This window comes from Chrysochloris asiatica, unplaced genomic scaffold (assembly GCF_000296735.1).
Source record: "Chrysochloris asiatica unplaced genomic scaffold, ChrAsi1.0 scaffold00114, whole genome shotgun sequence".
In the NCBI taxonomy this organism is placed as follows: Eukaryota; Metazoa; Chordata; class Mammalia; order Afrosoricida; family Chrysochloridae; genus Chrysochloris; species Chrysochloris asiatica.
In genome coordinates this window covers 10,001,262-10,014,724 of record NW_006408632.1, presented here as the reverse complement: position 1 = coordinate 10,014,724, position 13,463 = coordinate 10,001,262, and the positions used below count along the sequence as shown (strand labels likewise).

Here is a 13,463-nt window from a genome sequence, read left to right as displayed (position 1 = left end):
CTTGGAACCCCCCTACACAAGGTCGGAATCGACTTGATGGCACTTAGCAACAACAACTACCTCTGTTACCTGGAGTCCAGGTGTGGCACTGTGGATTAATGCATCAGACTGCAAAGCTGTTTGAACTGCAAGGTCGGTGGTTCAAGCTCACCAGCTGCTCCTCAGAAACCCTATACAGGGTCACTATGGATCGGAACCAACTCGATGGCATTTAACAACAACAACATCCTCTGTTATCAGAATTCAGGTGTGATGCTGCGGGTTAATGCGCTGGACTGCAAAGTCAGTTTGAACCACAAAGTTGGCGGTTCAAGCTCACCAGCTGCTCCCCGGAAACCCCATACAGAGTTGCTATGGGTTGCAACCGACTTGATGACACTAAACAAAATCAGCAACCTCTGTTGTCAAGGAGCCCTAGTGGCTCAACAAGTTTAAGTGCTCAATTGCTAACTGCAACATTGGCAGTTCCAGCCTACCCAGCATCTCCTTGTGAGAAAAGACCTGGATGATCTACTTCCAGAAAGATTGAGGTTGTGAAAACGTACAATGGTCTTGAGGGTTTCCTAGGAGCAGCTGACACCTTGCTTATCCTACACTGCCACACTAGGACTCCATAAAGATTGTTGTTGTTGTTAAGTTCCGTCGAGTTGATTCCGACCCATAGCGACAGTGTATAGGGTTACCGAGGAGCAGCTGGTGAGCTTGAACCACTGACCTTGCAGTTCAGACCCAAGAAAAACCTATGGAGAAATTTCTACTCTGTCTCATGGAATCATGGAGTTGAATCAACTTGATGGCACCTAACAACAGGCAACTAACACAGTAACCTCTGTTGTCAGTGAATTGATATGTCTAAAACTGGACTGCTAACCACAAGGTTGGCAATTCAAACTCACCAGCAGCTCCACCGGAGAAAGATGAGGCTTTCTGCCTCCGTAAAGATTTACAGCCTTAGAAACCTGTCAACTCCATGGCAATGTTTGGTTTGTTTGAACTACCTGTTGGATCCATCTTCCTCTGGCTTTCACTCTGAGCCAACCGTATCCTTTTGCTTTTTGTCTAGAAAAATTCTTCCTCTTGACTCTCTAGAGAGCCCAGCTGATAAGTTAACTTCTTCCCTTAAACCTCTATTCTCCCTTCCAAATGGAAGTAGTTTCTCTTCCTTGGAATTTCCACAGCATTTTAGCTGTACCTCTCGTGACACACTTTCTACATTGGAGTAATTTCTGCTCGGGCTTGTCTTCTCTACTCACCGAAAGCTCCCAGGCGGAAGTCAGTGTTTGAGTTTTCTTTGTACTACCCACAGAGGCTAGCTCATTGCCTTGGGCATTACAGTCACTTGGTAAATATTTGTTGAATGAATGAATGAAAGAAGGAATAAATGGAATTTCTCCTAGGAACACACATTTTGCATAGTGAGGTAGTTAAATAAACAAAGTGTTTTAAGAAAAGTTGTCTATTTATGTAGCTGGCTTGCTAGTCTTATCTAGGGATAAGTTCTACCATTCTGAGAGGCAAAAGCCTAGAGTGAAATAACATTTTATCTAATTCACCATCAAGTGAAAATACTTTGGGCCCAGAGCCAAAGAATATTATTGGAGTGAACTTTTTTCAACACCCTAAATTTAACCAGCTGGAATTCTTTTTTTAAGTACCATCCTATTCAACCTTTTGAAATGAAGGATTTGCCTTTTAGTGGGTAATCTGCATTTCAACACAAAGATGGAACACAATGTCTTTATTCTTCAGAAAAGCAAGCTCTATTTTATTTTTTTATTTTTGAATTATATGCTTTGCTTATGTTAAAGACACAGATTGTAGAAAATTTTGTTTAGGCCTGACAGATTGGTAGCTTGCATTTTTTGCATTTTAAGAGATAGAAGGGCATGAACGATGTCAGTCCTTGCTCTCCCCTCATAGAATGAATGCCTGGGATGATAACACTAAAAAGGTGAAATTAGAAACATGTTGTTTCAATCATCAAAATTCCAGAAGGACCGAATCAGTCAAAAAAGAAAAGTTTTTAAGTGAGTGATTCATGTAATTGAAGTCACTGGTGAAGAAGTATCAAGGAATATAAGAAGAGCCATGAGTAAGTTGCAGCCAAGAAATTCTGGAGTGTGGTTGTCTCTAGAATTCTTGTTTGCTTTCACTTACCCCCTGCCTCTCCTCTACACACATAGAATATGCTTTTTGAAGAGCATCTCCATATAGTAAAACCACAGCCAATAAAAAACCAGTGGAGGAAAAAACACTCATGTAAATGCTCATTTCTAGAAAAAAGGGAATGATATTTTGACAATATCAGAAGGTTAATTAAGCAGTCTGTTAGCAATGATAAAGCTGGCACGTTGTCAGTTCAGATTGACATGGGCATAAGTAATGTTTGCTCCATAATACTCTGATAAGCTACAGAATTTCAGAGAGAAGAGCTGGGACCTAGGGGTAGGAACTAGAAGCATTTGACTAGAAAATACATTTTTGGTGGATTTGCTTTCTGGTTAGATAAAGCAGCCTGTAGCTCTGACTAGTTACACTGTTGTTTGTGTTCCTTGAATCTTGTACTGTTAATAGAACTGGAATTCATTCCGGGGAATTTTAACAAACTTTGAAGATGCATTGTAAGTATATTCTAAAAACCAATTGTCACTGAATCAACACTCACATGTGTCAGAGTAGAATAGAAGTACGCTCCCTAGGATTTTCAATGGCTGATTTTAGGGAGGAGATCGCCGGCCTTTCTTCTGAGCTGTGGCCTTGAACTTCCACCCTTTTCGTTAGCTGCACCACTCAGGTACTCTCAGTGTCCTCTAGAAGGGAGCTGTTGTGGGGAGGGGTAAGGCTTGAGGACCGTGAAACTGGAAGGGACCTTTAGTTGCTGTCAGGTGACCCCACGGATAACAGAAGGCAATCCTACCCCAGCCTGCACCATTCTCACAATTGTTCCATTTGCTGCCATTGTTGCGGACACTGTGTCAATCCGTCTCACTGGGGTACTCCTCTTTTTCACTGACCCGCCACATGTACTTTTCCAGGGACTGGTCCCTCCTGATAAAATGTCCAAAGTATGAGAGACGAAGTCTGGCCATCCTGGGTCCCCAGGACCCTTATTAAAGCTTGTCACCTACGCAGAGATCTCTACTTCTTCCTTCCATTCTCTTCTTGAAGACCCTACAAAGGAGCTGATGGCTTCAGAAGATAGTCCATTTCACTTGGGGTCAGCTGTACTTATCATTCTTAGTACATTCTCTTATTGGGGAACCTCCGAAGTTAAAATATGTTTAAGTAAAAAAAAAGTATTCATACACATAAATATTTTCGTGCACAGTAAGTCTTTGTGTGGAGCTCTGGTGTGACGCTACAGGATAATGCATTGGACCTCATGGTTGGTTTGAACTGCCAACCTTGCAGTTAGCAGTTCAGTGCTTATCCTAGAAGCACCACACCAGGACTCCTCTGGAAGAGACCTGGGATTTTAGTACCTAATAAAAGTTGGGATCTGGAATCAGTCATTATGGGTGTTCGAAATGATACTTGGTGCTTAGCTGTTTCCACACACTTGTTGTTGTTAAGGGTTTCCAAGGAGTGGCTAGTGGGTTTGAACGGTCAACCTTGCTGTTAGTAGTCTAATGCTTATCTTACATGATATATAGATGAGCAGTAGTGTAGGAGTTATGAAACGCATGGTCAGCATTTCAAAACTACCAGCTGTTTCTTGGGAGAAAGATGAGACTTTCTGCTCCCGTAAAGATTTACAGCCTTGGAAACCCTATGCAGGGTCGCTATGGGTCAGAACCAGCTCCATGGCATGCCATCACCACCACTTGTTGGATTAGTAGATAGTAGCATAGTGGTTACGAATCGGGCTGCTAACCTCAGGACCAGCAGTTCAAAACTACCAGCTGTTCCACGGGAGAAAGAGGAGACTTTCTGCTCCTGTAAACATTTACAGCCTCGGAAACCCTGTTCAGGGTCACTGTGAGTCGGAACCGACTCCATGGCACATAACAACAACACAATGGGATTATGGCGCTGTGGGATAATGCACTGGACTGCAAGGTCGGTTTGAACTGCAAGGTTGGCAGTTCAAATTCACCAGCCATTCCTTAGAAACCCTACACAGGGTTGCTATGAGTCGGAATCAATTAGATGGCACTTAACAACAACAAATGGGATTATGTTAAGGAGCCCTGATGGTACAGTGGTTAAAGTGCTGGGCTGCTAAAGGAGTGGCTTTATGCCTCCTTAAAGATTTACAGCCTTGGGGAAAAAAACCGACTAGGCAGTTCTAATCTGTTCTATAAATTGCTATGAATGGAAATCAAGGAGTAGATGCCAGTCGCTTTATGTTGCTGCTGCTTTTAAAAAATGTATTTGTATTACATGCCAGTGATTCGTTTCAGAAATAAGTAACTTTTGAGAAATAAGACATCTTTTGAGATGCTCTTGAGGAAACCTAAATACTTGATGTAATGTCGCTAAAGTCCATGCATATCCCACTGGGCTCTTAGAGCTCCGAGTGGAAAGTTGATACCTCATGTATGTTGTTACTGTTGTAGAGTGGCATCGAGTCATTTCCAATTTTTAGGGACCCTGAATAGGGTTTGCAAGCAGCAGCTGGTGGGTTTGAACCACTGGCCTTGTGGTTAGCAGTCCATTGTTTATCCTATGGCACCGTACCAGGAATGAAAAGTGACCTAAGTAGTAAGAGACTTCACTTCCATGTGGCTAGAAGGAAACTTTGCAGCCTAATAATGCATAAGGTATGATGGGACTTCAAGTGGAAAAACTGGGTCTAGAGAGACTTTTAGAAACAGAGCAGATTAAAACACCTTTCACCAGAGAAGCACAAGGCATTTTAAAAGCCATTGATTCAAGAGAGGGCAACATGTCACATTTGAGAGTCTAGGAAGGAAAACAACAGTCCCGTTATTGCTCCTTGCTTGCAGCCTGCCAGGGCAACATCCTCAAACATTTCAGCTTTCTGGAAGCAGTGAGAACACCATCAGCCTGTTATAAGCTGTCCTGAGTTTCATCTTAAGCTAAGAAGGTTTCTTAAGAATAGCAGTACCTAAGGAAGAGCCTGGGCCTGTCCCCCATTCTTGTTGAGGATAAGGGCAGAACCTCAAATTCTACGTGTTGGAATCCTTAGGAATTTCCCAAGCATGCGATTTTTGACTGTTCCAGTCCTAGAGGAAGAGGAGTCAGAAGAGAGGGACAGTAATCTCCGAGGCAATGGGTCGCTGCCCATATACATCGAAGTTTCCAGCTCCCCCTCTCCCCGTTACCTTAAATCCAAACCAGTTGCCACTTAGTCGATTCCAACTCACATGACCCTATGTGTTACAGAGTAGAACTGTGCTCATAGGGTTCTCAAGGCTGTGACCTCTCAGAAGCAGAGTACCAGCCTTACTTTCAAGGTGTCTCTGGATGGGTTCAAAGTGGCAGCCATTAGGTTATCTGTTTGCACCATCTAGGGTGCTAAAACCATGCTCCTTAAACTTGATTTTGCTAAACTCACTTGGAGGAATGGTTAAATACAGATTGCTGGGCTCCACCCCTTGAATTATTGACTCAGTAGGTCTGAGGTGGAGCCTGAGAATTTGCATTTCTAGCAGGTTCCCAGGTGATGCTGATGCTGGGCCTGGGTGTACATTTTGAGATTTACTGCCCTGAGAGTACCACTAAAGAAACAGAGGGCATAGCTAGACCACCCACTTCCCAGCCAACAACCTGGAATCCATCTCTCCCAGGGGAGAATTAAAATGAAGATGGGAAGAGAAGAGGTCTTTAACCAGGAACAACTCTTTCTATTTTTTTCCCTCCTAGTCTGAGAAGGCAGAACTGCTCATTGAGTTTGATGCTGAGAAGCATTAATTGTGATACTTTACTTTGCCTGAGCTTTGATGAAATAATTGAAGGCATCATAGCAAGAAGTTAAACCCTAGGGAGGCTATTAACAATTTAGCATTTCCAGTTCATGTGGGAATGTCGATTCTACTTACCAATGAGAATATTGTGGACGTGTGTACTCGGAGAAGCAGCAGAATTAGCTGGGTTTCCCAATTGGCTTTACTTTGACCCTCTTCCTGGAGGAAGATAAACGCAAATCGGAGTCTCTCTCACAAAGACTGTGTGCTTTTGTCTAAAGTAAATAGCTTGTGAGACTGATAGAAACGTTTTGTTTCTCTTTGACTGGCTAATTCTACAGGGGAACCCCAGATAGAGGGTGAAAACAGTGGAGGTGAGCCAGGAGGAGCAGGAAGCAGATTAGGCTGTTACTGATTTTGAAACCATTTGGATCTTGTGAAAGCCTCACTCCACACTACTGGGCTGAGACTCTCCCTCCAGAGGTTTTGAAGCACTGCTTAGTGGTTAGTAGGAGACCTTGGGTGGTGTAAATGGTTAACGTGTTCAACTGCTAAACAAAAGGTTGAGGTTCAAGTCTACGCAGAGGCACCTCTGAAGAAAATCCTGGTGATCTGCTTCTGAAAGATCAGCCGCTGAAAACCCTATGGAGTGCAGTTCTATTCTGACCCATGTGAGGTTGCCTTGAGCCAGAATTGACTTGATGGCAGCTGGTCAGTAGAGCAAGAATCCTTATTGGGCACTTCTTAGACAGTGCCGACCAGGATATGAACAGCAGAGGTAGGGAAGTAAGTACCTCAGCTAAGAGTACTGGAGTTGGAGTCAATAGACTAACGCTAATTCTCACCCCCATGTAATATCTCCAGACCTCAGCTTCCCTGCTTACAAAATGAAGGCACAGACTTGTTCATCTCTTAAGATTTTTTACAACTCAAAAAAAAAAGAAGTACACTATGCTAGATAGTCAATATCTTACCCTTGATGAGGCCTTGCTTTGTCTCGTAGACTGGCTTTATGGAGAACTGGCCCAGACAGCTTAGCTTGGTCGGGCCAAATGATACGTAGACAAGTTTGCCAAACAAGACATACGTGCAAGTGACTGGGTTTGGATTAGGTTAACAGTTTTCTCATTTCTTGCTGGAGGCCTCTGGCTTCCTTTCCCAGGGCAAATGTCAGGGAATTTGGAATTAGACTTTCCACATGCAAGAGTCCAAGTACCTTGTTGCTTTCGTGTTGGGGCCTTCAAAGAACCTCAAATGTATGCATTTCTTAGCAAAAGGATAGCCAGTTCGGCAATGCACTAACTTATTAAAAATCTGACGCAAGAACAAGTGCGAAAATGGAGTCTCAGGTATCTTACAGAAAAGTGCTATGATTTGTTGCTGTTGGTAAGTGCTGTTGAGTTGGTTTTGACTCATAGTGATCCTGTATAGGGTTTCTGAGGAGCAGCTGGTGAGTTTGAACCCCCAACTTTGCAGTTCAAAGTGACCTTGCAGTCCGGTGCTTATCCTACAGTGCCATACCAGGACTCCAGTACTATGAATGGTGGTGATATGCTGTGGAGTCAGTTCCAACACACAGTGACCCTGCACAGGGTTTCCAAGGCTGTAAATCTTTACAGGAGCAGAAAGCCGCATCTTTCTCCCATGGAGCAGCTGGTAGTTTCGAACAGCTGACCTTGAGGTTAGCAGCCCAACTTGTAACCACTACGCTACCAGAGCTCCTTAGTACTATGTACTCAGTCTAGTTAATTTTACACTATAGTCTCGATTCATATAACAATAAATTGAAAACATGTTTTTTTTAAAGTCCCATCTTCTTCTTGTGTTGCTTCATTTTGTAGTTTTTCTTTGTCTCTCTGCTAGATCAGGCATCCACAAAAGTCTCCCTTTGCAAGTCTGTTGTTGTTGTTAAGTGCCATCGAGTCGGTTTTGACCCATAGCGACCCTGTACAGGGTTTCCGAGGGTGTAAATCTTTACGGGAGTAGAAAGCCTCATCTTTCTCCCGCGGAGCGGCTGGTAGTTTCGAACCGCTGACCTTAAGGTTCGCAGCCCGATTCGTAACCACTACGCTACCAGAGTCTAGTTGTTGTTAAATGCTATTGAGTTGGTTCCAGCTCATAATGACCCTGTATAGAGTTTCTAAGGAGCAGCTGGTGGGTTTGAACCACTAGTCTTATAAATGGTTAGCAGTCCAGTGCTTATGCTACAGAACCACACCAGGACCCTGTAGGTCTAGTTGTTAAGTATCATGGAGTCGATTCCAACGCATAGTGACCCTGCACAGGGTTTCTGAGGCTGTAAATCTTTATGGGAGCAGAAAGCCTCATCTTTCTCCCACGAGTTTCAAACTGCTGACCTTGAGGTTAGCAGCCCGATTCGTAAGCAGTACACTACCAGAGCTCCTTTATGTAAGAACTTGCATGAGCCACACAACATTATTTCCAACCAAGCTCATCATGAAAGGAAACTTTATCTTGCCTGAGTGGCTGCACTTGGCAGTGTGGCCTATATAAGGAAAACAGGATGTATTTTACACTTGAGTCCTGCTATCCTAGAGTATAACAGCAAGACTTTTAAGTGCTCTTAATACTAAGCTAATGGAAAACATATTCTGTTTACTCACCATCAAAATTTGTTTTTCTTCTCTCCTACCTTCGCCAATCATCACAAACTCCAACCCTGTAGGACACACCATGCGTCTCCGATTTCATCTCTCCTCCACTCTGTCTCACGGTTGACATCCACATGGTTAGTTAGCTAAAGGTAGACGCAGGAGCTAGACACTTACCACACAAACCACTGAAGTTCCAGATTGCACAAATCAAATATTTCCTTTCTCACAAAGATGTTATATGATAGAAATGGTTGATTTGCCACTAGGAAGGAATGTTTATTAGTATGAGGAGTCATTTTAGCGGGATGGAAGGTAGATGCTGCTATTAGTGAGCTGCCAATTCCTTTTTGGCTCTTTAATGACTCGAGTCCTCACTCTCAAAGGTGGGAACTTGGCCAGTGTGATTTTAACCCCAGAGGTCTAATCTTTATTCTTCACTACTTTATGTTATGAGAAGACATTCCTCTATGGGTTCTCTGTTGATAGAATTCTATAGTGTGGTCTAACCAAGTCCAGAAATGCTTAGGCTGCCTGATCATTGAGGGTCCATCCCTAAATATATAGCTTGGCAAGAGGCGGGCAGTGGAGCACGGAGGGTAGAGAAATGGCTCACAAATTCAGTTGTGTCCTATTAATGTATTGCTTTTTGCTTGGATTTCTCTATAAAGTAAATGTATGCATGTAACCCAGCCTTGCAGATAAACCCCCTCATTCTTCCAGTCTATGTAAAATATATGACCATTTCTCCCTTTGCTCTTCACAGGTCTTACGAGATTGTTTTCTCAAGAAAACAATCAAACAACAACAAATAAGCAAGTAAATGAACCAACCAGTCTCCCCATACCTAAAACAGACTCATTCCCCTTTGCCAAAAAAGACCCAAAATAAAAACAAAACAAAACTGTGGGAAACAACTCTCCACTGTTCTTTTGTTGTAGGCCTTGGGCCTGTTAACTATCTGCAAGGCTGTTGTAATGATGCTAATCTATTTTAATGGAATTGAAATGTGATATCCTGTGGTTTACGATGCACATTGTTTATAGCTTTAGTGCTTGATTTTGGGTTTCTTTCACAGATAAACTTCTGCACTGGAGGGGCCTCTCCTCCCCTCGTTCTGCACACGGAGCTCTAATCCCCACGCCCGGGATGAGTGCAGAATACGCCCCGCAGGGTATTTGTAAGTTGAGCATTATTTCTTCTACAAATACATGTCCATGTGTGTAGAGATGAGAGTTTCTGGAAATTACCCTTACTTTTTAAGTACTGAAGGGAGTTACTTTCAAAATAGATTGGCACCGCATACGTATTATTCCATGACTCATTTGGCACCCGCTCCACCACTTGAGTCAGCCCCCAGTGGCTTTTTCCCTCCCGGTATTTCTATCTTTCCTCACTGAAGACATGGGGCTAACGGCACCCATCTCTGCGAGGCTCCTCCTCAGGGTCCAGTCTGGCTTCAAGCCTGACGCCTGGCCATGTTTCTGCCTCCACAGAGTCCTTGTTACTGCTGGACACTGTCTCTCATGCCTCCTTTAGGATTTTGAATTTATTCCGTGGCATGTATCTATTGAGCAGAGGCCAGAACCACAAGGAGGAATTACCCTTTCATCAATCCATTTAGAGTTAATGCTATTAAATATGTATCTACCTGTGTACTAAACACGGTACATTTTTAATATATACATGGTACATCACATCGTATGAGGGTAAGTCAGAAAGTATTGCTACATTTAAAATCATAGACACTTTTATTAAAAATATCAAAATGTAAAGCTATTGTTTTCTTGGTATACCCTCCATCTACACTTCCGTCTCTTTCCTACATAAGTCTACTCTCTTAGATTTATACCACCTCAAAACGGCAGTTTGGGGACCCTTAAGGGACTCAAGTCACCTTCCAATGTTCTTTGAGTTTGGAGATCAAAAGAAGTCTAAAGGAACAAGAGCAGGACAGTAGGGTGGATGGGGTAAGGTTCCTAACAGAATTCTTGTAAGACAGTCCTGGAATGGCTACCCTTAAAGGGTGAGCAGGTGCATTGTTGTGATGGGAAAAAAAATCCTCGGTGTAACTTTGCTGGCCTTTTTTCAATTTTCTTAAAACTTCTTTAGAATAAGTCCCTGTCCGTTGAGAAAATCTATCAAGATTACTCCTTTGGAGTTCCAAATAACAGTGGCCATGACCTTCTGAGCTGATCTCTCTGCCGTGAATTGAGATGGCCCAGCAAGTCCCCTTAAAATATCGTTTTCATAGGGAAGGCACCCTAATGAAACCAAGACAAGTCTATTAATGAGAGAACTTGTCTGCAGTCATCCACTTTTATAGCAAAGACATACTTTTGGAATAAACCTATCCACATATGATCTGAGGCCCTAAAAGCAGTACTTTTTGACCTACTCTTATAGGTATGTATGTGTGTGTGTGTGTGTGTGTGTATATTTCCCCCCAATTTCAGAGAAAAATTTACAGTATTGTTAAAATTTAAGTATTTCAACACCATCCATTTACTTGTGAAAGCCAGCCTTTATATTGGCGATCTTTTATGAAATTTAAATTTATACATTTATAAAAATGTTATGAAAAATGTTGTATTTGAAAGCAATCATGTATAGGAATAAATGGTATGAAATCATGCATGGCTAAAAAGTGGTATGGGGGAGTGGATGGAGTCCATCCCAAGGACAAAAAAGCCAATTCAAGGGAAAAAGCAAGTGTGGCATCTAGTTTTAATTTAAGAAAAGTATTTTTATTTTGGAAGTTAATGAAAACCAACATGTTGGGGAATGGAAAAGAGAAAGGCAAGGGATTGTGGGAAGAGTAACAAAGCAAGATGCAGGAGTTGAGGCAAAAAGGGTACTGTTTCTAGATGGGAGGTAAACTAGACTTCCCCATTTCAATGAAAGGTGTCTGCAGGGCAGGGCATTCACCCTGAGACCAAATTCAAAGCCAGTTGTTTATTTTTGTTAACTCCTAGGTAATCTTGGGAAACAAAGAGTTATTGTGTGAGTTTCACAAGCCTTGGATCCTGAGGGCTGGGTGGTGCAGGGGTTAAAAGCACCTCATTGCCCCCCCTCCCCCCCAGCTGGGCCCAAGCCTAGGTTAGGTCACAGATTGCAGAGTTTAGGGGGTTGGACTCATGATTTCGAGTCCCTACATGCTGGCTGGGTGGGGAGAACTCCCTAGTTTTGGTGGGGGTGCCTGGGGCCCACACTTGGCTGTGGGAACTGAGCCACCCTTGAAGCAGAGAAAGAAGGAGTAGGGTAGGTGAGAGGAGGGTGGAGTTGAGAGTCCAAGGACTACTCACCTGGGAAATGATTTTGTTCTTTTTCTCTTGGTCTTCCTGAAGGCAGTGAATTTGACTGGATGGGTGGGAAACTAGGAGCTTGATCTAGAACCTGTCTGCTACCCATTCCCTACAAAGCAGGGTGCCCACACCAGCAGACAGTTTAGGAGTGACCAGAATAAGGTACATGGAAGTGCCTTGTGGGGTTCCAGGGAGCTCTGTAACAAAGCAGAACCCCACCGCACTCGGCTGCATGAACCTCAGCTGAAAGCCTTTGGCTTTCAGAGCTTTGAACCTGTGACTTCTCTGTGCCTGTAGACCAGTCACTAAATGGCACATCCCCTCTAACCCCTCATTCTCCTATAGCCTCCTTTCTGAGTATATGAGGCCTGATTCAGACTTTCCCTCTGGAAGCCATTCTGGGTGTGTGATGTGGTTGGTTAGTCATTACTCTGGCAATTAATCAAGCCTGGTAGTAATGAAAACTCATATTCACATTGGGCCTGATAGTTTACAAAAAGGCCATTGAACGTCGTGACAGTTCTTGAAGGTACAGTTTTTATGCCCATTTTGCAGATGGAAAACCTAAGGCTCAGAGGAATTATACGACTGCCCCAGAGTCACACGAGTAGTAAATAGCAGAACCAGGAGTCCTGCCTCAGACATCCTTGTACTAAATCCTGAGGCACAGAAATTTTTCCAGTATATAAAACTGTTCAGCATGGTGACAAACTAGAACTAGGTCATTCCTTCCCATGAAATAAAATAAAATAAAATCTCTTTTGATGCCACAAGTTCCTAGGCTTGGGGGCCAGACCTCAGTTTATTGCTCTAAATCAAAACAATCCTAGTGAATGCCCAATGAGGCTCTCAAATTGAGAAGTTGATTTTCATCAGAGTAAATGAAGAATATTATTATATTTTACACGTCAATAAATCAATGTAGCCCTAATTTTGCCATGCAGGAAATCAATTCTGGTCTTTCTAAACCAGCAAAGATGTTATGAACAAAGTAATTTCACAAATTATGGCAGGTAACACATTTATTGATGACTTCAGTTTAGGAATTTAGAATCTGTGAGCACTGTAATATAATATGCTGCGCTGGCACGAGCTGAGTGAGGTACAGATTATATGGTGAAACTGTAATGCATCATTTGCTATTAGTGGACTGGTAATAATTACCAGTTTCAAAGCAGCTCTTTCCATGTAATCTTTAGTCTCAATCGTAACAGCCCTTCTCATTGACATTATGATTACACTAGCTGCCCTCATGATCTAGAATATCTAGTTGATGGGAATACTAAAATGCGATAGAGAAAACTGTATGTTGTATGCTCATTATAAGATAAAATGCCATTTTCTCTGACCTGATATATGAGGGAGAGAGGAGAGAGTAACATCACAGTGTTAACATACCGTAGCATGATCATATAACTGGCTGCAGGTGGGGTGGGGGGTGGGGGGAACTCAGGGTAGCAAAATACAATGGACATTTCTCGCTTAGGTCTTTTTGGAAGGGTGCAAATGAGACCCCTGATGTAGTGCTGTATGCCACAGATTTCCATATTTTTCAACAGGCTGCATTCATGGTGGGTGCGAAGCAAGCATCACTAATTATGGGTCCTGTCCTGGCTTTCCATACAATATTAGAAGATAAAATATGATTTTAAAGCCATTGGAGTAATGGTGAGCGT

At 42.8% G+C, this 13,463-nt stretch overlaps 1 protein-coding gene across 5 annotated transcripts in view; it reads left to right on the top strand.

Annotated features, from left to right (window-relative positions):
- Positions 1 to 13,463, top strand: part of BCL11A (B-cell CLL/lymphoma 11A (zinc finger protein)) — a 110,807-nt gene that overhangs the window by 83,877 nt on the left and 13,467 nt on the right. For 3 of the 5 annotated variants that reach the window (XM_006868027.1, XM_006868026.1, XM_006868023.1), the window contains exon 3: positions 9,561 to 9,662. The exons of the other annotated variants lie outside the window; for them this stretch is intronic. In XM_006868027.1, coding sequence (XP_006868089.1) covers positions 9,561 to 9,662 — 102 coding nt within the window. The remainder of the gene's footprint in view (positions 1 to 9,560; positions 9,663 to 13,463) is intronic. 5 annotated transcript variants of the gene reach the window in all.